The 24,608-nt window shown below is 33.3% G+C and overlaps 1 protein-coding gene across 7 annotated transcripts in view; it reads left to right on the top strand.

Moving 5' to 3' along the window:
- LOC123706842 (protein sprint) overlaps positions 1–24,608 on the top strand; it is a 171,001-nt gene that overhangs the window by 84,470 nt on the left and 61,923 nt on the right. For 5 of the 7 annotated variants that reach the window (XM_045656352.1, XM_045656363.1, XM_045656391.1 and 2 more), the window contains one exon: positions 6,970–7,421. The exons of the other annotated variants lie outside the window; for them this stretch is intronic. In XM_045656352.1, the coding sequence (XP_045512308.1) occupies positions 7,021–7,421 (401 nt within the window). In that variant the 5' untranslated portion in view covers positions 6,970–7,020. The remainder of the gene's footprint in view (positions 1–6,969; positions 7,422–24,608) is intronic. 7 annotated transcript variants of the gene reach the window in all.

The raw sequence follows: 24,608 nt of genomic DNA, 5'->3' as shown, positions 1-24,608 counted from the left end.
TGCAAGAATATTAAACATTTCTATGGTATTTTTGCCCTTGAATATAACGTACATGCTACGCCTTCATACATACAATTACCGACCATGTAGAAAATCGTATTAACATTTATATACAACATTTAAATGGCTTTATGACATAGGTTTTCAGCTGTTTTATGAAGTTTATTTTGGACTAATTGACACTCTCTATTTCTCACCTGAATGAGACCTTAATAATGACAAAAATAAAAAAAGCCTTTTAATTCTTACAGCTTATAAAACAAGAAGATAAATTAAGTAAGTTTACTGACATACAATTATTAGTTTTGTTAGTAATTAAGTTTGTATCCTAAATTTACTTGTGTTAATTTTTCCTTAACCTTACTATTAAACTATTATTCTTCATTATGCAAGAATTTCTCTGTAGGTGAAGGCCTCCTCCAAAGATAGTCCTCTCTAGATTGGGCTACTTGATTCCAGTCCCATCTAGAATCATAAAAAGCTGCTTTTATGTGGTCACCGTTTTCGGAACCGAAAGTCATTTACTCTATTTATATACATATCTATTATAATTCAAGCATTTTCCCAATCCCAAGGTATAAGTCTAGAATCCGTAAGTCTAGAATTATCTTTTAGTTTATCAAAACTTTATCAAGTCATTTTAAAGTAGTTCTTGAGTTTAATATTTCAGTACAATTGTGTGCAATAAGTTAAATTTATGTTATGACACCTGCGTATTCGCCGTATATTAAACTTCACGTAACTAACTGTGTAGTTCACAATCCTTGAATGAATCATGAATGTAGTCTAGCCGAGTGATCTATTGACTGTACAGTAGTCTTATTCACGTAGTTTTAAAAGAGATTTAGTAAATTTAATTTCCACATAGTACTTTTTTTAATATATTATAAATTTATAATTCAATAAATAAGTCTCAACTGTTGGTTGTCTTTGCCTCAATGAAATACTTTAAATGCTTTATTAAATTTCCTCGTTCCTACATGACCTGTTTTAGATCTATTTTATAGAAATTTAACGATACAAATTGGCTGATCAGGCTTTTAAGTAAACTATAATAATAATCAATGGCGCTACAACCTGTTTAGGTCTGGGCCTCAGATTTCTGTATCTGTTTCATGATCATTTGTAAATTTAATAGGCAAGTGGGTGATCAGCGTTCTGTGCCTGTCGCACGCCGTCGACTTTTTGGGTCTAAGGCAAGTCGGTTTACTCACGATGTTTTCCTTCACTGTTATGAAATGTTAAATGCACACGTACAAAGAAAATCAATTGGTGCACAGCCGGGTTTCGAACCTACGACCTCAGGATCTGAGCGTCGCACGCCAAAACCACCAGGCCAACACTGCTCTAAATAACCTATAGCAATTGATTAATAGGACTCATTATAATTTTGAATAGAATATCCAGACCACAGATCCAATGTAAAAAAAGGTTAACACCTACGTTTTAAAGTTAGTATTGACTGGTAATAAAATTTGGTCTCTATCGCGCATTAACGGCGTACTTTTTAAATAGTGATACCTACTAAATAAAATAAAAACAACAATATACTAACCTGCTGCGATTCCCCCAAAATGTTGTTGTGTGAATATGTCTTCTGGAAGCGATGAATTTAAAATGCTTTTCAGAATGAGTGTATGAAATCTTTTACGATAAATTGGAATCCAGTGCAATTCACTTTAAAATATGGCTTACATATATGAATAAACGGATATATATCCGTTGAATGTGCTAAGAAGAAATGTACACTATTAATAGTTCTAATGAATTAAATTACATAAGAGCCAAAACAAGTCGCACGTAAGCTGTAAATTTATAACCATTTCTCGTAGTGTTAAGCTTACGTTAATATCCTAACACGAAAAAAACTTAATGCTAGAAACATACCGCGATTATTCCATGTTCGTCAAGTTTATCCTCAAACAACTTTTTCTTAAGATCAATCAACTCTATCAATACATAACACCTTGATTACGAACGTAATCATTCTAAGGATAACAGTTTTTACCGCTGTTAGGCAATAAGGTTAAACAATTCCTGCACCTGCCTGTTAAAAATATGGACAGCTGTTTTGCGGACTGCAGCACCTTTCGATTTTTAATATTAAATTAGAACAGATACATTTCCTCTCATAAAAACATAACATTGTTTTTACTTTTGCCTTAATTTTCATTATGCTGTACCGAAATAAATGAAAACTTTAGCTTTTATTAAAGCGCAGCAAGAGTCGAAGCGGCTACACTGGTTCTAGTACTGGGACTGGAACTTTTTAGTAGTACTTAATTTAAATTTAGAATATTTTTTTTCAAGCTTCGGTTTAAAAAGAATTAACATTATCTGAGTGGTCTTAAAACATTTGTATTTGCGTAATATTGGTTTGAGATAGTAATAAATAATAGAATAATGATTTTTGTGATTTTTGCCCCAGTATGTGATTCTTCATATTTATGGATTTAAATTTATTCTTAAAGAACTCAAATGTTATTGAACGACGGTTATGCATCTTAAGTATTAGTCACGCTCACGATTCATACTTTCAACAGCTGAATAGCGTTTGTATAACTAAAAATTTCATCACCAAGCAAAAAGATTGGTGTGACCTGGAGTTGGAGCTGTTTTACTTAAAGAATGTTTACAAAAAGCCGATGAATGATTGATAAATGGTTTTATATTAAAAGTATTTGATGTAAAATATATCATAAATGTGTGTTGCCACTAATTTCCTAGGTTAAGTAGTGGAGAGTTTTTGAATGAGTGATGAAATTAAGTTTTATTAATAAATCCACATTATTTTGTAAGAGATTTGAAAAACTCTACCATTTAAAACCTAAATAAAGTTTAAAGAACTTTATTTTCTCATTACAAAAATTGTATTCTATTTATATGAGAAACTTAATATTATGTATGTGCGAGATACTCGTCCCAATTTTAGTTTAGTAGATTCACTGTGACATGTATTTTTATGCCCTTTTGAATTTGTTAAACGCGCTTATATTGCGAATTTTAGATGGTAATTGATTATTTTGATTGATAAACTATCTTTCCTAAAACAATCGTTTACTAATCAGAAATTTTGTTGTGAACTTGAACCGTTTAGACATATATCAAATTATTAATCTACGTTAGTTAGTTATTGGAAATTGTTGAGTCCGACCAAATAAGAAATTCCTAGACAATGATGTTATCATTTTAGTTCCTTTAACAAGCATCTGCGCAAGCGTGAATATTTTAAGTGTTGCAGGCACTCACCGCAGACAAGAACTAGACTAAAAGCTAGGGGAAAACGCTTTCAAGTTTTTCTTACTACAAATGATGGTTTTCCTCATACATACTTGTGTGTGACTAAGAGAACTTCTGAGAACGTGCTTTTTGTCTGGGATCTGGATATATTGAAAAAATGTTCTTATGGGCTAAAACCGTAGTTGCTTTTCCATAACAACACTAGTTATTCGTACACGTTGTAGATATTACGGCCGTTATAATAAAAATAACTCCTCTTAATTATGTATTACTAGATCTTATAAGATATAAAAAGATAGTTTCATAAAAAAAGTATTTTCAAAATTTTTATCTTTCTCCTTATTCTACATCTGTAGAAAAAACGACACTAACAATAGGAAAAAGGTATTTAATACATTCAATGTTTTATTATAACGCATTATCTAGTTAAATAAGTTTATTTAAATGTCACAAAAAATACATAATTTAAAATGTTGACTGTACTAACTTCAGTGTTGTTTTCGGAGACGGTCTGCGCGCGCATCGTAAAAATTTCCTCTCATCCTTTTTCCAAATAAGTATAACTCCTAGAAGTATAACTCAATAGAACTAAATAAATAAAATAAACTAAATAAATAGTCTCCTATATACAACATACTAAAATAATAAAATAACGGTTGATTTTATAGATCCATTTTTCAAGTATTTCAGGCTTCACATACGAATGAAAGAAATGTGTCTCTTTGGCATGTTTTAAGTTACATAGCCTCATAAATCGATGTCTCTATTACCTTCTGGATCTGAATAGTTGTAGCATAAATAGGGCGTTATCTTTAACAAGAACAGAACAGGAAACGAACTGCATTCGATGATTATAATTACCTACATTTTACAACTGGTATTTACACTAACGTTTTATTAGAGAATTCATTGGGCCATTTGATTACTTTCTATAAATAATAAACAAGTTAAAGACTACATCTCTTATATAGTCCCAGTAAGGTAGTGGTCGAGTTTTTAGAGCTGGCTACTATATGGAGAGATATCATACTGATCTAAAATAACCATCCCGTATCAAACTTTCAATTGTATTTTGTATTTGAGTGGACAGTTTTAACGTTTAATATATTAATGACTTAAATTCTAAGTCGGCCCAGGCTCATACTATTACGTCTTAGTTTACAAAATTAATAAATTATAGATATACGTAAGCTATGGGCGTATGAGACAATGTATGTTAATTCATAAAGATTAAATAAGTCCAATTGAATCGTCGTTTTAACGTTATCAGTTTCATCGCAGAGGAAGCATAATTTGCAAGAAAGAGAAGAACGAAATTACTTTAGTTAATAGCGTGCCAGTAGAATTAGTTCTAATAAGGGGTAATTCTTGTAGACTTGACTCTAGTGGCGCTACGTATTGTTTTTTCTAAAAGGCGAGTAGGTGATCATACCTACTGTGACTCAAGCCGTCGTTTTTTTGGATCTAAGACATGCCGGTTTCCTTACGATTTTTTCTTCAGTGTAAGAACATGTGTTAAATTCGCACATAGACAGTGTCCAATAGTCCACAGTCGAAGCTTAATGTCAAAAATCATCATATAATAAATCAGCAAGTATGATGACTGCGCAATATTTACTACGGTTACATAAGTTGCGATCTAAACAAATTATAAGCAGACCGGTATATAGCAATAAAAAGAAAGATTATATAAGCCTTACAAAACGATTGCATAATCTCAAGTAGACGCGTGAATGGTCAAGATGCAAATTGGCTGCGTCCGCGCACTGGGTCACATCTCGTTAGCTTTTTGTTGCCATATTAAACGAGTATATACGTCATAAGTATCGTAAAATGGCCTACTATGTTACTACTATAATTCGCAACGTACTCAGGATGTTGTGAACTAATTTTCGTGAGAACAATGAACAAAATACCTATCCAATACTTACCATACATTTAAAAAAAAATCAGTAGCGCTACAACCTTTTTAGGTCTAGGCATCAGATTTCTGTATTTGTTTCATGATCGTTGCTCAATCTAATAGGTAATAAGCCTCCTGTGACAAACACCGTAGTCTTTTTGGGTCTAAGGCAAACCAGTTTCCTCACGATGTTTTCCTTCACTGTTAGAGCGAATGTTAAATTCGCACATAAATAGAAAATCCATTGGTGCACAGCCGGGGATCAAACTTACGACCTCAGGAATGAGAGTCGCAGGCTAATCCACTTAGCCAACATTGCTCAATATGCCATACATTTATTAGAATCTATTATAAGGATCAAGGGTAAAAAGTTCACGGATTATGTAAAGAAAATGTCGTTCATGCGCAGTCACACCTCCATAGACATTTCAAAAATTAGAACTCTCATATTGGAATGATAAACAAATATGCAGACAATAAAAATTAGTTTACTATGATAGATGCTTTCAGACCATAGCTGAAGTGTGCTCAAGTACCCGTAAATAACTTTCATTAATAAATAACATTCTTATAAATGTTACTTTTAATATTTTAACATATAGTCATTTTAATATAGTCTCTCTAAACATACTTTTACATGTCTGTAAAAATATTATTTGACTACGCTCCTAATGGTTTTTTTTCATTCTTTTGGGCAATTAGTCAGAAGTATAAGATCCCAAAAGCGACGTGTGTGGTCTGAAGTATAATAGCGACTAATTTATGGTTTATAAAAAATAGTTCTATCCATAAACATTCTATAGACCTCAATTAGTTTGCCTCGTTTATTTATGTAATGCGAATGTAGCGAAAATCGAGAAGAGACAATACAATAAGCTTGAGAATATAATAACTCTTATATACATATATTTACAAGTACCTACTGAACTATTGCATGTAGTACACTTGTTTAATAATATAGATAATAATAAAGATACTACTAAAGATTATAAGCTGTAGTACAATTGATGGTGATCATCATTCACACAATATAAGCGACGAGGGCGAGATCTCGTACTCAATAGAAAGTAGTTCTGCATCACAACACTGAAATAGTCAATTGTCAAGTTAAATGAACCAGAGTACAATGGGTTTCAAGGTCAACAAACGCAAGCTTTTATCATTCAATTGAAGCCATTTTACATCACTGATAGTGCGACTAATTGAAAAGTTTCGAAGAGAAAAGGACATTTGTTTTACAGTGGCTTTAGTTAGGTAACAATAGTGGTGACCGGTAGTTATTTACAACACTACACTTTATTTCAACAGTATTTGTACGGCCATTATTCACAATTGTGGATGATTCTTTTGTTTTCTTTAAAGTATTTTAAAGGCAAGTTGACTACTTCGCCTATAAAATTGCGCTCAGAAATAGAAACAAGAATCTCACACTGAATGTTATATTCAGACATATAGTAAATGCTATTTCAGTAAAATATATGTCCATAGGCCTATATACTAACGACTATTAAAAGTTGTTAGTTCTGTAATAATTACGTATCGTAATTTGAAGAAAACGGTACGAGCGTATGTATTAGCGATTCCTCAGTTCATTGGCCTCAATTGACACACAATTATTAATTAATGATTTTACTTGCTGAGCTCAGTTAAAAACATGTATCAATTATAGTCGACATTCTTTAAAGTATTCAGAGCTATTAGTTGATTTATAACATGACTCATGACTACCCCAAACTAGGTTAATTCATTCTATGGAAAACTGTGTTGATGGTACAATTCGTTTTTACGTTTTCGCGATTCTAACAATGCGTTTATTTTCTTTACAGACAAAATGTAGATAGAAAAAAGTAGGTCGCGTCTACTTTTACTAAAGTACGATGTCTGTTGACCAGGCGTCCCCATTGGTGCCGATCAAACCTCAGATCGCATTGCAGAACAGTGCGTTTATAAAGAACAGTCATAATCGAAGTAGCTTCTGCGGGGTCACGCCATCCCCGACGAATGGGAACAGAACGTTCAAAACTTTCGCCGTAAATCGAAAGAGTTGGAGTGGAAACGTAAGTCTTCCACTCCAGCAGTTCCTAGAGGAGCCTCCGCAGTTGGGTACGTTCCGATCGGGAACAGGAACTTTCCCTAGGAATCGGGAGCGAAACAATAATACTTCAAATGGAATATTAACACCTAACGGGAACGTGCAGACGTTTAAAGGAAATGAAGTGAGAAGGAGCGGATGCTCTAACGGCCGACGGTACGCGGAGATCGGAAACTGGAACAAAAGGTGAGCCTGCGAAGTTATACTTGATTATATTAATAAAGGGTTGCTGTGCTACTGAATGATATGCTAATCTAAAGGAAGTAATACACATACTGAGTGTATGTTATGTTTTTGTCCTATACAAAACGTATTGTACCTACAGTCAGAACTAATTTTGTATTATTAAAAGCAACTTTATCTATGTATGGTACATATCATAAACATTTATGAAAATGCTCTTTTAGGAAAGTAGTAATGTTTCAATCACTTAAGATAAGCAAATAATTTAGCTGACATAATAAAGTATTTTGTTTAAGATAACGGCAAAAAGAGCTTTCCTTAATCAGAAACAAAAAATGTGATAAATTCATCCCCAGGTAAACAAGAGTGGCTAAACGGGGCACGTAGCTCCAACTTTTCTAGGCTTATTTATTTTCTTTTTCATCTCAAGTAATTTTGTAACAAGTTTTCCAATTTCATTCTCTCGTCGCTTTCATTTCCTCCCGTTTGGGTCCCCTTAATAATACTTTTATTAGCTGAATCGCTTAACAAACATTGCTTTCTGAATTTGATAAAAAAATTAATGTGGGTTATAAATAATATACCGTCTTGACTACGAAAGCCATAAATTTAATCAACCGTAATAAACCGGTGAGTTCTCAATGATTGAGATTGAAACTAGTTGAAACTCGTATTGATTTATTGTTACGTAACTTAGTCTACATTGGGCTCCAATGTTTACAGCTAATCCTACTCATTATCTTTATTCGCAATAGAAAGTTTATCCATAATTCCTCCACTCAATTTGGGGCAGGCGTAGTTGATAAGACTATCTTATTATCAGCCTCTTAGTACTTCGGGTTTTTATTATATAAACTTTATCGCGGACGTCACTAATAGCCTTTATCGCCCTGTTTAGCGGTTTCCCCCTCGCAAGTATTTATGTGTATAGAATGTTTGTTAGTTTTTATATATTCAATGGCTTCAAGGTTGTGTGAATCTACATAAGCTATTGTTTTCGACGCATTCTATAATTTGGCACGTATACCTTGAACATAAAACCTACACCATTGTTGTAGCTATATATATAATTATTCGTTTAGGCAGGTAAGAAATTTATTTCCAATATATGCTTCTGCTTCAATTTATTAATAATTGGCATATATCTGCTTCTATTTATGAATAATTTTTACTTAATCACAGAGACGACTAATGTAACACAAGACTATATATGTACCCATAAAAGAAAATTCAGCGGGATAAAAAAAGATAACTATCATGTAAAATGAGAAATAAAAAAATCAGTCAATGGCTTTTTATGCCTGGGCCTCAGATTTCTAGATCTGTTTCATGATCATTTGTAAATTGAATAGGCGAGTAGGTGATCAGCCTTCTGTGCCTGACGCACGCCGTCGACTTTTTTTGGTCTAAGGCAAGTCGGTTTCCTTCACCGTTCGAGCTAATGTTAAATGCGCAGAGAAAGAAAATCCATCGACCTCAGGGATGAGCGTCGCACGCAGAAGCCACTAGGCCAACACTGCTCTAAAATAAAAATGTGAAAACTAAATTAAAATTTTTCTTCTTAGGAAACGTGTTTGTATGAAACGATGATAATGCTCGCAAAAAAGACAATATTCTTATTTAAAAGCTTTATGTTTTTCTTTACATTCTCTGTACTGCATTATATTGTGAGCGACTGTTCAAAGTACGTACAGTTACAGATAAATCTTTCCGTAACAATGAAGGCTATCTTAGTTCTGTGCACCGCTGGAGCCGCTGTTTTATGCAATTCCATTGTCTTTGCCGTGCGTCTTTTAATAAGCATGATGACTCTTCCGTTATAAAAGGTACATTGAAGTAAATATATTTCCTATCATTGTAGTTAGAAATTTATGGTATGTACAATTAACAATTTATTCCGATATCGATAAAGTTGAATGGATTTTCCTCTTGCTCGCTTATTTATAATAAAATTTAACCGTTTACATCTAAAACACATTAATGCTATTGCGTGAATTTTTCTATAATAAAATTATATTCACATAACTGAGTTCAAAATAACTTTAGGTCTAACTTTGACATACCTACTGACAGTTAAATTTGTTCATATAACATTTTTCCCAACCAAAGTTCCTTAAGATAACATACGACATTATAATGATTGTAAGATTGCGGATGGATGATGAAAGTGAAAACGCAATGTAACGCTGTCATAGGAAATACAATTTCTATGGCAGTTGCTATGATTGAGTAGAAACTTTATATTTTTCTCGAAGGAAAGTTCTATCAATTCTAATGTGTTTAGCATTAGCATAGCAAAAGCATTTCAAAAAACTTCTTTTACTCCTATGGACTAGTAAAACCAGTTTCGTAGCCAGCCATAATCTTTTCAGACACATTAAAGTTTATAAAGAATAGTTGTTTAATCACTCAGGCTTGATACTGGCAGCACAGCGGTGGCTAACATCTCAATTTATCCCTTCCAAGTATATCAAGTATAAAAATGCTTAAACGTTGAACGCAATCAAGTTAAATTTATCTAACGCATCGCTTCGTTGCCTTCTTGATAATGAATCATCTGAGAAAAACCGCAAACTTTTCATGTTTCAGTGAAAGCGATACGAAAAACCACACTCAATTTTACAATTTGTTTTCACTTTAACCGACAGAGGATTGTCAAAAAAGTTTCGACCGCAGGTATCAATTTTGCGATACTCTTTTGTTTTTGTCCTTTTGTAAACGTTTCGAATGTAAAAAAAAATGTCAGAAATAAAGTAAAGATACAAGCGTTTTTTAATATATAATTATTGATATTTTATAAAATAATAGCAGTATGTGTAAGTGAATCACATATTTATAAATAGACCAAAAGCTATTTTCCCCAACTTTACGAGTATCAATTTAAATATCTGGTCATATCCACAAAGGCTGCAGAAAATAATTTTCCCACAAAGGGGCATCTTACACTATTCATAAAGGAATTCAAAGCCCCTTTTCATGAACCTCCGGGCTATTACATTCTCCTGAGGGACATCACCCACATACACTGTTTCTATTTTAATTACTTTTAAAATATTTGTCGAATATAAAAATTATATTTTTATTGGTTTTATTTTATTGGGTATATATATAATTTCTAATTTGATTTAATCTTTAAATGGCAGGTACAGTAAAACATCTTTTTGGGGATGCTATTTTTGAGTGAAGTGTATGTGAATACCAATATTACAAGTATTTGTAGTTTAGTCACAACAAGTAGATTTATGTAGATTACATAGTATTTAGGGGAAGCTCCGGCAAGAAGCATAGTGCGGGAAAAATGAATAACCCTTTTTTTTCTATAAATCTATTATAGAAGGCGCTTTGGCAATTTTTTAAATTCGTTTCATGTGCGACCGGCGATGCCATGACAGTTTAACCAAACCAATACGCGAGTGCATTTGTTGTAAAAAGAAATATCGTTGTTTTGTTACGATTTTTGTACATTAACATTTTTATATTAGTCATTAGTTATCTACGAAATGTTTTATTTAGCCAATTGCACGTTTATTTAAGTATTATTTGTGATGGTTACCTTTTGTTTACCTAGTAAACTTATTTCATGTCTTGACTTGTTTCTAATCTAGCGTCTAGGGCAAAATGGATAGGTATCCGTTTAGTTTTTCTATTACGACCTTCCTAAGTAAGAAATATTTTAACAGTATTTTGATAACTTTAATTATAGATATGATATTTTTAATTCTATTCAATTCGGTCCAGAATATAGTTTAGAAAAGCGGGAATTTGGCCTTAGGATACATAATTTTTGGAGACGAATATTACACTACATCAAAGATGGCCGATCGTCCTTTTCCTCTACTATGACTGGAGGCCCTGTAAATGATGCATCGTTGACAGAGGGCATATATAATTTTAATGGAACATCGTCTACTGCAACCGTCTGCGCTTTAAATGATTCTCCAGCAGCAACAGTGAACGCAATAGAGGCTGTAGCTCAATCATCATTTAAGAAATAGAGACTATAGGTAAACTACGCCTTTGCCTAATTCCAATGTACTGGAAGAACGTTTAACTCATTGACTAGCAGAAAATCATCCAGTACCATCATGCAGCAAGCCTCACGCCATTCCAAATTAATGCTATTCCAACTATGGCTACTCCAAAAAAGGGCCACAAACACAAGAGGCAGAAATCAGAGGTGACGTCTACTCCCGTCAAAGCTTAGCAAGCATTTCAAATTCAGAAGGCAAATAATAATATTTCCAAAATTTCAGAGTTACTGGGTCCCAGCAAGACTAAAACTAAATAAATCCTCAGTCAAACAATCGAATAAAAACCCGAAATCAGATTTTTACTATTTAGTGTGCCAAAAACACACTGAACTACCAGCCGAAAATTGGATCTGATGTAATCGACGGAGAAGTTGGGCACACGCAGACTGAACTTCTTATGTAGAAGTAGGCAGCTACTTCTTTAATGAATGCCAAGACTGATCGTAATTAGTTCAACATTATCCTTCTTGCCCTTGGAGCGTATCCCCGTAGCCCCAAACTGCCCGGGCAAAACGGATAATTGATAATTTTGTTAATGCTCATAATTAATATAGAAATCATTAAACTTTTTAACTTTATCTGATTATTTTCCAAAGATGGTTAACTATAGTACAAATTAAAAGTACAAAGAGTTCTATTGATTATCAGATTGCGGTTTTATTAACATTATCCCTTAACATATGCGTTTCGCCCGGGCTTCCCCTATTAGAAAAAATCCAAATTCCTAAATGTATATTATAATAATAAATTTATTTATAGTATAGAGTGACTTCTGTTACACACACCGATACTGAAACTTATTTCAAGCTCCACAACGGCATGTTGGCGTATTTTCATTTAAGTCATTCAAAAATTATTTAAAGCGTAAATGGCTGTGTGACAGACATTCTCACTAAGATAGACGAAATGAAATGAAGATGTTCAGGTCTAATGCTACGGAGCCCCCAGAATGGAGCAAACTATTGACGGAATCTCTTAAGACGGAAAACGGAGGAGAGGCCGACGACGCAAAAGATGGGAGGACGAACTCAAAGTAGCTACAAATGTAGAAGCGTCGCAAAGCCATAGATAATAGTGGAAAGTGTTAGAGAAGGCATCAAGAAGGACACGGCTTACTGTAGTGAAATATATTTTCCCGATCACAGATCACAGAGTTTCGGAATATAAAGGCTATATTATTAAGTTCTTTGACTTCTGTGCCTACCAATTCGGAATATTGATTGCTCACCTTGTGGATAACGTACATGGTGTTTACTTGTTAAACACTAAGGACCACTACTGAGAAAAGAAGACTGATCCAAACAGTAGACTGGTTTTGATCTTAACGTTGATTTTTTAATTATAATTTGTGCAGTTGAACTATAATGACGTACTATATCAAGTAACAATAAAACATATCTCTACCCCGCACTGATTTGCAACTAGAAATGTGACTAAGGAAAATATTCGGTACATTGAACACCTCCTACGTGGCATCTAAATTGAGACTTTTGCCGGCATTCCTTGGTTAAGGAATTATTGATCTTTGGTTCTGTATTGTTGTTCGTATTCAGGACGTTGTTTGTCGTAAATATTCCCTCACTCATTATAATTTTGTCTCAGATATCCCACGGGATATTGCTAATTTACTTAATGGTCTTCCATCGGTTACTAATAACAATATGTAATTTAGAAAACCGGAAATTTAATTATGTCTATATCAAGTTACATTTAAAGGAAACATAATTAAAACAAAATTAGGACATCAATAATTGCGGAATTATAGTATTTCTAAAGTATAGTCAAACCTACCCATACCTATTTCGCAGTCGTAAAAACCGATAGTCGTAACAGCCGATGTAGTTGTTATTAAGTACCTAATACAATTCAATACAAGAATTCAGCCGGGGCCTTTGTTGTTAGTCAATATAACCGGTAGGTTCTTAACGATGTCGTCGTAAACGGTTTTGAATGAATTTATTTAAAGTAGTAAACCCACAGGAACTGTTAAGCAAAAAGTTTATCATTAAACCGCTTCTAATAACCTACAATCAATACAACAATTTATTAAACTAGCTTAAATTGATGTTAACCTAAAATTGTGCAACACAGGTTGCGACTGCAACCCCAAAAATACAGGTTTTATGAGGCAACAAATCCAACACTTACTTTTAGTTATAGATATATCAACAGTTTTATTATATGATTTGACGTTTTCGTAATGACACTATCACAAGACAAGAGATATAAAAGAAATCATATTCTCTATGATAATTAATGTTTTTCAACTAATGATGTTGAAATAATTCTGCGTGCGTGATTATTATCAATTCAGGATGAATTTAAGTGTTGTGAAAACTTGATTTGACAGATACATATTTTGTTTCGCGAGAAACTCGACACTGCCAACGGCACGCTACGACTACAATATAAAGTATGAAAGCCCCTTAACCCCTCCGGTCGTGAACAAGGACATAGTATTGTATTTATTTTAGTTTTTTTTTCTTATGAAAGTGATCAGCAATTATCTCCCTAAAACGAAACCTTTTTTAACCAGAGAGACAAGATAAACCAATTGTTACAAATATAAAATAAGTAATCACGATATCAATAAATACTGCAAACGGTCACTTCAATCATACTTAAACCATGTTAAATATTATTATAGCTAAAAATATAAAAAATTGCAAAGCAGTGTTGGCCTAGTGGCTCCAGCGTGCGACTCTCATTCCTGAGGTTGTAGGTTCGAACCCCGGCTGTGCACCTATGCATTTAACTTTAGCTCGAACGGTGAAGGAAAACATCGTGAGCCGAAACCGGTTGCCTTAGGCCCAAATAGTCGACTGCGTGCGTCAGGCACAGAAGGCTGATCACCTACTTCCCTATTCCATTAATAAATGATCATGAAACACATACAACAATCTGAGGCCCAGACCTAAAAAGATTGTAGCGCCATTGGTTATTATTATTTTATTAATAATAATAAATGATTACATAACTCATTGAAATATTTTCAAACGAATATATATTTATTTTATAATTCGTATTACAACACTTATCGCCTATACCCAAATACGTAATAACCAAAACAGATTTAAACACACAGAACAGGTAGTTCAATAAATACCTTAACAGGAAACATTAGACAGGTTAGTAAAATTACAATTTTTAGTATAAATGATATAACTCTTATTATAAAGTACGTATTTAAGACGATGCATTGTGTATTATAAAGCCTCACGAACAAAGCCCTTCTAAAGCCTGTTACATCTGGGGGCATGGCAGTGTCCATGGCCAAGTTGAGCAAAAAACCGGCACGATACCATCCTTTTCTCGAAAAGGTCCAAACCATTTCGACCCACCTCTATGAAACTGAGTTGTATAAACACGGTAGTTTAAGAATTATAACTAGGTAACGTTTCTCAATTTTGATCCTCTCACTTACTGAATTACCGAATCAAAACTCTAAAGTACTTCTAGCAGATAAAGATGCCTCAATGTAAAAGGTATTACTTCCACATGATACATTATGCTTTCATGCGATGGCCAAGTCAGTCTATTTATTTAGATGTGAGTGAAAAAATAGAACACAATAACAGAGTGTTTTCTCTTTAATAGAGACTGTAAGTAGTGTAATTGGACACTTGATTTTGTTAAAAATCCTTTTTAGCAAATTAGGTTAGACTTAAATTACTTATTAGTCTTAAGTTAGGCTAGATCGTAATGTTCCATGATGTCTTAGTAAAGACATATGTAAAATGACATTTTGATGAAACCCTCAGGTCTTACTGGTTTACTGAAAAAATACTTTTGTTCCAGTATTTATCGACTAAGGCAATCGAATTAGCACGAGTAAAACGGGCTATACTTTTAATTTATATTTTAATAGTGTAGCTGTAGATGAATGTCTTATAAAGAAATTTGCTCTTAATATCTCATAAATTACAAATAAATAAGGTATAATTCGTCTAAATGAAACTCTTCAGTGTAATATACGGCTGCATTTTCTCTTTTAACAAGCCAGTGTCAATGAGTATTACGATCGGCATAATAGTCTCTAATTCATTCGAATGGTTACTAAAATTACACGCACACTGATAATTACACCGGAACATTCAAAATAATTTGAATATAATTAGGAGCGTGTCTATAAACAAAATGAAACAAGATCTTTAATATGTTTCATTATTTTTTATTGAGTATTTAAATTATTCTAATTCTTCCCGAAATTACTACATTATACATGTGTATAGAAAGTTACAGGGTTCGGAAATATAGTTCCCACTAAACCAGGAGCCTGGGATACGTGTTCTATAACCTGCTTTTGGCAACCAATAAATAAAAGTCTTATAATTATTTTAACTGTAAATACTTAACTAGAATATTCAGTAATCTTAGTTGCCTCCATTGAAATAAGACTACAATGACTAATGATAAAAAAATTCAAATATACATGAATACAGTAATAAATAAAATGCTATATATTTAATATAAGTGAAGTCACTCAAAATTAAACAGTACTTTTGTATATTTTTTTCACGTCAGACATAACAGTTACTTGAATTTATTTTTTGTGTCGTCGTGAAGACGGTATTGACAATTGAAAAAACCCCTTTTATTTCGTAAGTAATTCCAGAGCATGATTCTAACAAAGAAATAATTTCCATCTCCTAAGAAATATAAAAATGCACTGTACATGTAGTGTAAATCACTCACTCACTCACTCCTGCTGACTCTGTGATCTGCTGGGAGGTAGCGCTGGAAGTTTCTCGTTTCGGAAGCCGGCGACTTTAAGATCGCAGAATCATTTAATTTATAATAACTAATTCACTTGAAGTATAACAATACTATTTTTATAATATAATGTAATATTTTTATATAGTAAACTAGCTCCTATCACTTAGGGGATTAAAATATAGATAGTAGCCGATTCTCAGTTTTACTGAATATGCATCAAGAAAATCATAAGCATCGGCCGAGCCGTTTCGGAGGAGTATGGGAACAAACATTGTGACACGAGAATTTTATATATATAAATATGATTAAATTACGTAGTTTTAAGCTCTGCGTTGTATTAATATTGTTTAAAAGTACATTCAACCTACTATCTATTTAGGTGCATACGACAGTCGACAGGAAATAGGAATTCTTACCAAAGTAACAAGTCAGTTCTATAGATTCACTGGATTGGTTGGTCATTGAAAGCAGACTGGTAGTTTTGTATTGATTTTAATACAATGTGTATACATTTCATTCATTCCTTTCAGCTGTTCTCCAGAATGGTTTGCGTGTGGAATGTGTATGTCCAATGTTCATTGACTTGCCAATTGGTGCCACTAATTACTATAAAGTGATCACGCGTCAGTGCCGCTTAACATGCGTGTTAAGGTCAACAGTTATATTTATAGTTTGTATAGTAAATATACGTTTCATAATGAAAAGGGTCTTAAGTATGTGTGTGGTGTTTTAGTAATTATTGTTAGTTTCTTCGATGTATTGAAAGACATTAATTATAACCAAATTCGCTTTTAATCCATTGAAAAATGTGTAAAACCTAACTAGTTCTGAATTTCTACAGTACAGTCAATGAACATTGCATAGATAAGGAATTATTTTTGGAAATCCCACACCTAAAGGTAGAATAAGGAAAGTATTGAAATTACCTTTCAAGTATAAAATCAAATACGTGCAAACAAATTTGCTATCGATTACTAATAAAACGCTGTTAATTTGTTCATTAAGTAAACACAAACCCCAAAATAGAACAAATAAAAACAGTCAACAAACCCGTAAAATCCCGGACCTGAATTATTCAAATTGTAATTTTTGCAACATCGTTTTCCAATCAATTCCCCGATATTGCTACATTGTTTCAGTCAAACGCACATGTTTCCCTTCCCGTCCCCATGATCACTGCATTAATTCACGCAAAAATCGTGTTTATGTAAGCGTAAAAAAGGTCGGTATGGCGTGAAGGTGCATAGGGATGTAGTGAGAACAGTCAATCAGAAGATAAAGGCGATAGCTGCAGGCATTAATTAAGACTCTTACATACCGCTTTAATAGAACAAAGCAGATTCAATCAATATATTACAGAAATAATCTAATCAGACTATCATTGATCACATATATCTTATACAAAAACATCTTCCTTTTTTTCAAAGGTTCGGTGCGAAGAGGTTGCTGGTTGAATGAATATTTCAACGCTCGTATGATATTAGATATATATAAAGCATTTCCCTTCAGAATTCTCCTAGACTAGCAAGCCGAAAATTAAAAAAAAATTGTATCTGGTCATAACGGCTCCGTCTTTCAAAAACATATTATATTACGGATTGAAATCGAGACAAGTATAAAGCACGTATGTGTTATGATTGAGTCTTGTGTAATTCATTACTATTAAAGTATTTGTGGTCTAATATCTTAAATGAGGACAGGTATGATATGAATAATTTTCAACTTGGTTAGTAAAGAGTTATTGTATGCTAATTAAAAAGAGCGCACGAGTCCCGTTCTACAAGTAGTCGAATGCTCATTGTCTTCAACTTAAATTAAAATGTCACTGTAGTATAGTGTACTTGAAAGCCTATTATAATTACAATATAGTAAATATAACTTCGTTAACAAATTGTAAATTATACCCTCGTTAATAGACTTAAGCGTGGTTAAATGATTCTCAAGCCATGCCTATATAATCTGTGTCCACCGAGCATTTTTTCTTACGCGTATTTGTTTACACTCGTATGGCAAAGGCATACTTTGTAAGGAAACCGGTTTCTTAGACTCAAAAATCTGTGTGGATTTTTTGAATTTAGAACGCGTTTTCTATATGCTGAAAACATATAAAAAAATAAAATTTTCTGTGTTTTTTTTGTTCAATTCCAGCCAGTACAATATCCTTCTATCCAACCAAAGCCACAGTGAAATGCTCTTGTTACAAAACGATTTTTCTTTGTTCGTCTAAATTAGATTGCCTTTAACTAAACACTTAATCAATTACCTAATAAGGTTCTTAAAATGGGTGACTGAATAAATTAAACTCAAGCGATTGCCTATCGATCAGTTAATGTCGACTTCGACAATAATTGATCGAAAGTGTGTGAGTGTTCGCCTCAATTTAAAATATTTTAAATATCGATTTGTTCCTAAACCGAAAATATTATAATTATGACCTTATAAATTTTGTTTTGCTAGGTATTTGCCGGAATTCAGTCGTAGTTAAATTTAAAGAAGCCAGTTTATGGGTGCTTTTTTAGTTCTTTGGGAACTCTTTGATTTTCGATACTGTTTTATTCAACATTTGAAAAACTGACCTATACTAGCAAAATAGATTATCCAACATTATATATATATTATCGCGCTGCATATACTACAGATTAATCTAAAATCATAAGCCTTTGAGATGGATCACAATGTTTCTAGCACAAAGCCATAAGCAAGATTACGCCATACATTATTCATTAGGTTTCAACCTAGAATAGAAAACAAGTTGTAGGCTTCTATCGTTCTAGGCATCGTCTAGCTTTTATGTCTTTATAATTCAGTACGTATTATTTCTGTACTTTTTAAAGATTTAGTGGTCGTTATTATCTCTCAAATGAACACAGAAAAATCTGGGATACTAATAAAAACAAAAAACTTTTACATAGCAAAGTACGACAAGAAACTATGTATATTGTCTATGTTTTATTTTCTTATGCCAAAACGACCGCGACGCAGTGTGTTTTACCTTAAAAGTAAACCTGTCCTAGGTTTTTACCACAGAGAAAGAAACTACTTTTTCTACGCCTTTATGATTTAAAGTAGAATATATATACGACAAAGTGAATATGCGTGAAATCTTAATTTCTTCTTTTTTTCACGCTCTAAAAATGAATTAATTTTGTATTATAAAATAAGTTTATTTTGCTATGGACGCGATAGTGATCCTCAGCTACTTATGAAAAATTGGAAGATGCCGGTTTGTCTAGTTTTCCGCATTTCCTTTTTTCAATTATTGTTCAATATTAATAAATCATATTCGTTTATTGTAATCTAATTCGGGATTCTAGATAAGTCAAGGTTCCGCTTACTCCCTTATAATGTGTTAATTACAATAAAAACGCTCTTAAAAAACGTTAAGTAAATCAGTCTTGAGACCCCGTCATTGTAATATAATAATATGTACATAGCGCGCTATTTTTATCAGCTGTACGTACGTTATATTCTTCACTGCTTTTAACCTTTTTATTTTTTCAAGTTAATTATTACATATTAATATTTAGTTTTATCATACTAAACTATTTTTATTAATTCCTATGATAAACGAATCTTTTGAACCTATATGTAAGTTGTAGTTATTATTTTTCAACATACTGTGAACCCCGCTTGAGAAACGATGCTCTCAATGAATCATATCATAAATTTTTCTAAAGAGACAAAACTATATCAATATTTCTACGTCCCAATAAAGTAAAGATCAAATAGATAAACTTTTCGAAACTTAAAGTGCTTAGATACAAGTAATAAAAGGAATACTCTGAAGCCTAGATCAAAGCGATCGAATCTTTCCCCTTTAGCCTTTCCAACGTCTATTTTATTGCGAGATCGCTTTCTGAAGCGGTGTTTTACAGTTGTACCACAAGCGCCGATATTTGAAAAGCCCCACAGCGCTTGACACTTTGACTACTCTGAAGAACATTTCCTCAACGGTTAAAGATACACCGTTACTAATAAAAAGAAAATGTATCAAGTTAGTTATATTTTTCCTATATTATTGAAAGTACTAGGACGTGCAATAATGAAATACTATTTTTTTAAGGATGTCAAAATAGTCTAGTTAGTTACAAAATCTATCATATTAATCAGTTTTTAAGGTCTCCAGGTACTCCAATTAAAAATATAACTTAATAAAGCGCTACAGCGCTGAAACTGTCACTTTGGTATTAGGTTTCGAACGCGCTGGAGGCTAGACACAATGTCTTTGTTTTATTTTCTGTTTCGAACTTAATTGATAGTATAGACGCAATTAGGTCCGCGTAACTTCGAGACAATATAAAGTAGTATTTTCGATTTTTACTATTTTATATTAACAATAAAGATTACGCCTTTTATCCGGACGAGGGTTGTCACCATTATATAAATATTGGCGCAGCAGCGTAATTCCTTGTTACAGAAATTCTGTGCCTGACATACGCTGTGGTGCTGTTACTGTTTTATTTTACTGCGCTTTAGACAGGCTTTTATTTAATCCGATCGTACGTAGAAAAGTCGGTGCCTTGTCGAAGTTGAAACGCACAATTTAACGGACACAAGACAAATTCTGTTCTAAAACACCAAAAAGATTTATTAATTTAAAGCAAGTTTTTAAGAAGCCAACTACATTACGTCTATTATATATTAATTATTTTATCCATTAATAGCATGTCACTTTGCACTATTGTATTAGTCTAGAAGTCATACTACTACAGTACAATTTAAAATAGCTGCCATTTTAGAGTTGCATAGTGCATACATATCAACTATTTTAGCTTTGTAAGACAATACCAATATTGAATAGAAACCTGACAAAGGCAACCCTTTGAAACATTCGCCGGTAATCCAAAACCGCAAAGCATACTTATAAGCATTCATATAATTCCAATATTGAATACCAGGGCTGACCCTTCCTGTGTGGATCGAAACCACATCTGATTGACGGCTATTCCCTGGACAACCCTAATTGTCTGGTCGGATATTAAACAACAGGAATATGCATACAATTTAATAATGTTTGGATTATTCGCGGGCTTTGATTGAAATTTCATATTGGTATACTCTTTAATGAACCCTTTAACCTACCTAGGTATGGTTCTACTAAATATTAATTCTGTATACGAATTAACAGTTTTATATAGAATAGAATACCCATGTAATAAAAAGTAAAGGAAAACAGCGGAGCTAAAAACTTTAGGTCTAGCATTCGGATTGTTGAATCTATTTCATGCTCATTTGTTTATCATAGGTTATGAGCCTTCCGTACCTGAGTCACGCCGTCAATTTTTTGGGTCTAATTCACGTCAGTTTCGTTACGATGTTTTCCTTTACCGTACGAGTGAAGACAAACGTTTATAGTGATGTTGGTACTATTTTTTACTGTGTTGCATAGCGGGGATTGAACCTACGATCTCGCTTGGGATGCTAGATGCTGAAGCCACTATGTCAACACTGCTCTTAAAACCTACCTAATCAAAAATAAATAAGTTACTTAACGTAGTCAATATTATTACACAGTTTAAATTACTTCATCCATTACTTTCTGTTATATCATGTTTATGCTGCAGTGGAATGAGACAGATTTTCTTTTATAAGTGTGAGACAAGAAGCTGTTCCGTTATAGCGGTGTATTTGTGAGTTGTTTTTTTACACGATAGTAAAAAACGGTATAATTTGTATGAACAAACTAACAGCATTTCTGTTTTTGTGAAAATCTGTGTTTTTTTTATATGGGACGTGTGTCCGTGAACGTGTATACGTGGTATGGTACAGATTTGTACCATGCCACGTATTAGCCAAACGTTAGTGTTTTTCTTCAGCTTCTGGTCTATTGTCTTACCTCCCTCCATATTCCCTCTAGTATATGTATTAATCTTAGCAAATTTGATTTATACTTTAAAAACACGTTGTAATGCTAAGATCCCAGTTTTTAATAACACTTATAAAGCGCTTCTGAAAATCCCGAACGGCTTTTCCACAATGAACGTATACGAGTGGAAAGTTGATTCGGTTTAGCGTATTATCCCCAGAGTACAGCCAAATATATTTCACGGATTCAATATCATCCCCCATAACGAAATTGCACTTTGAATGCTGCAGTGATTTTGATTATTAAATCAACGTTCATACCCAAATTGATATTACGCTACCTATATTTACTTGCTGTGTCCGCATTGAATGAAATGGCAAGTTTAGATGTTAACGATTGAAAATTGTACATAATTTTGACCTATTTTTTAACGTAATTGTTATATCAAAATGAATTTTTGTGTTCATTTTTTATATAGCTTGTATTTTGTTAAATACTTAGTAGACTTATTTATCAAGACCCATAAAAATGTATGCAGAAATAATTGGTTATCCAGCGTTAATAAATAAAATACCTAACTAAGAAATGTTTACTAAATGAATTGTAAATATCATATTGCAACTGGATAAACAATCGTGAGGTCAACGACCTCTAAAAATGCATGTACCAATGCTAGTGTAGTAATTGAATCAAATGTGGGAAGGTTTCATTACCTTCATTAGCAGCCATTGATAATACAGCCTCCGCAATCATGATTTTCTATAATTTTCTTTTTATTAGACTCATTTTCATTAGCATTCAGAAAAATTATGGTTATATATATATTTAGTTTTCGTGAAATAATATGTATTATCGTATAATGAGTATTTGAATGATTTTATTTTCTAGTTTGGCGTTAGTTTCTAGAGTCCAATTAATATTCCTTTTTTAATTTACCAAGCTATTTAATAACGATAGTAATTAGCGATATGAGATAGTGTTATTTTAGTAAATATTTGTATATAAGAGCGGCGCATATCAAACTAATAACTTATAAGATAGCTCTGATAAAAAATATTATAATAGTATGTAATATTAAAAAATCTAAAGGGATAAGATCAAAAATAATATTTAATTGACGGAAGATAATCTAGAGGATACAAATGCAGTACGATATTTGCCTTGTAATAATATCCATGTCTTCACCACAACTGGTTCTATCAAATACTTACATATATATACTTCGTGTGATTTCGACTTAGCAAGAGATTGAAATATCTTAGAGGGTTCCGATTAAATTGCTATTCGGAATTCGAAGCTGTTAGTGGCAATAACTCTTAGTGTTCAAATCTCAACGGAAGTAACGATTCAAAATCAAATATGGGTACCATAGTTCGGGACGTATATTTAATAACCATACTGATTTCCTAAGCGATTAAATTGAACGGTTTCCGTAACTTCCTGTATTATTCTGAATCAAAGATTAATTAATGTTTGTTTTCATTTGTATTAATCGGTTTTTTGGCAATGAGTAAAACCTTCTTACCAACGTCTAATATGTTACAAAATTTCTTCTTACAAGGTCGTCTTCATAATTTTATAGGCCACTGTGACGCATACAGAACACTGTGATAAATAGACTCAAATGGTTAGATATTTTTTCTGGCGCTACCGAACTAACCATGTACCATGCATAATATTGTTATTTACATATGCATTACAAACTGAAGCCGATTCCTTATTGAAATTGAAATGTAAATTGGTGAAGCGCCATGATTTATGAATTGCACATCGAGTATCCGTTTTAAAAGCTTTTATTTCGAATCAGGCATTCGTTTGCATAGTTTTGTCGCAGTGCAACAATCGGCACCATGAATAATTTATGCATGCATGCGGGACTGTTGAAAAATTATGCATGCTAATGATGCAATGTAATATGAGTCCACTTTCGATTTAATTGGACTCGGCTTGACCATTTTAGTGATTCGATATTTGAATTTTTGCGGGAATATTGTCTGTACTGTCTTGTATTGAATTTTATTGATTGAAGCGAAACACATTGTACTACCCTTTATTAATGTAAGAGTACAAACAGGTAGAGGGCTCACCTGATGATATACCGCCGCCCATGGACACTCATACTGCCAGAAGGCTGGAAGGCCAGAAGGCAGAAAGCAGAAGGCGACATTTGCAAGCTGGTGTTGAGTGCTGTTAAGTGATACACCGCCGCCCATGGACACTCATACTGCCAGAAGGCTGGAAGGCCAGAAGGCAGAAGGCGACATTTGCAAGTTGGTGTTGAGTGCTGTCAAGTGATACACCGCCGCCCATGGACACTCATACTGCCAGAAGGCTGGAAGGCCAGAAGGCAGAAGGCGACATTTGCAACCTGGTGTTGAGTGCTGTCAAGTGATACACCGCCGCCCATGGACACTCACATTGCCAGAAGGTTCGCAAGTGCGATACCGGCATTTTCAGAGTTGGTTCGCTCTGGTTCGGAAATACTTCAGCATCTGGATCCACGTAGTGGTGCGCGGCAGAACCGCTCAGTTGTGGAACGACGAGTGACGACGACGAGATGATAAGGATGGTATTTTGTATTTTGCCTTGACGTTAAATGATGAAACTCAGCTTCTGGTATTAATCCGAACAACTCCT

This window comes from Pieris brassicae, chromosome 1 (assembly GCF_905147105.1).
Source record: "Pieris brassicae chromosome 1, ilPieBrab1.1, whole genome shotgun sequence".
Lineage (NCBI taxonomy): Eukaryota > Metazoa > Arthropoda > Insecta > Lepidoptera > Pieridae > Pieris > Pieris brassicae.
This window is presented reverse-complemented; position numbering and strand designations above follow the sequence as displayed.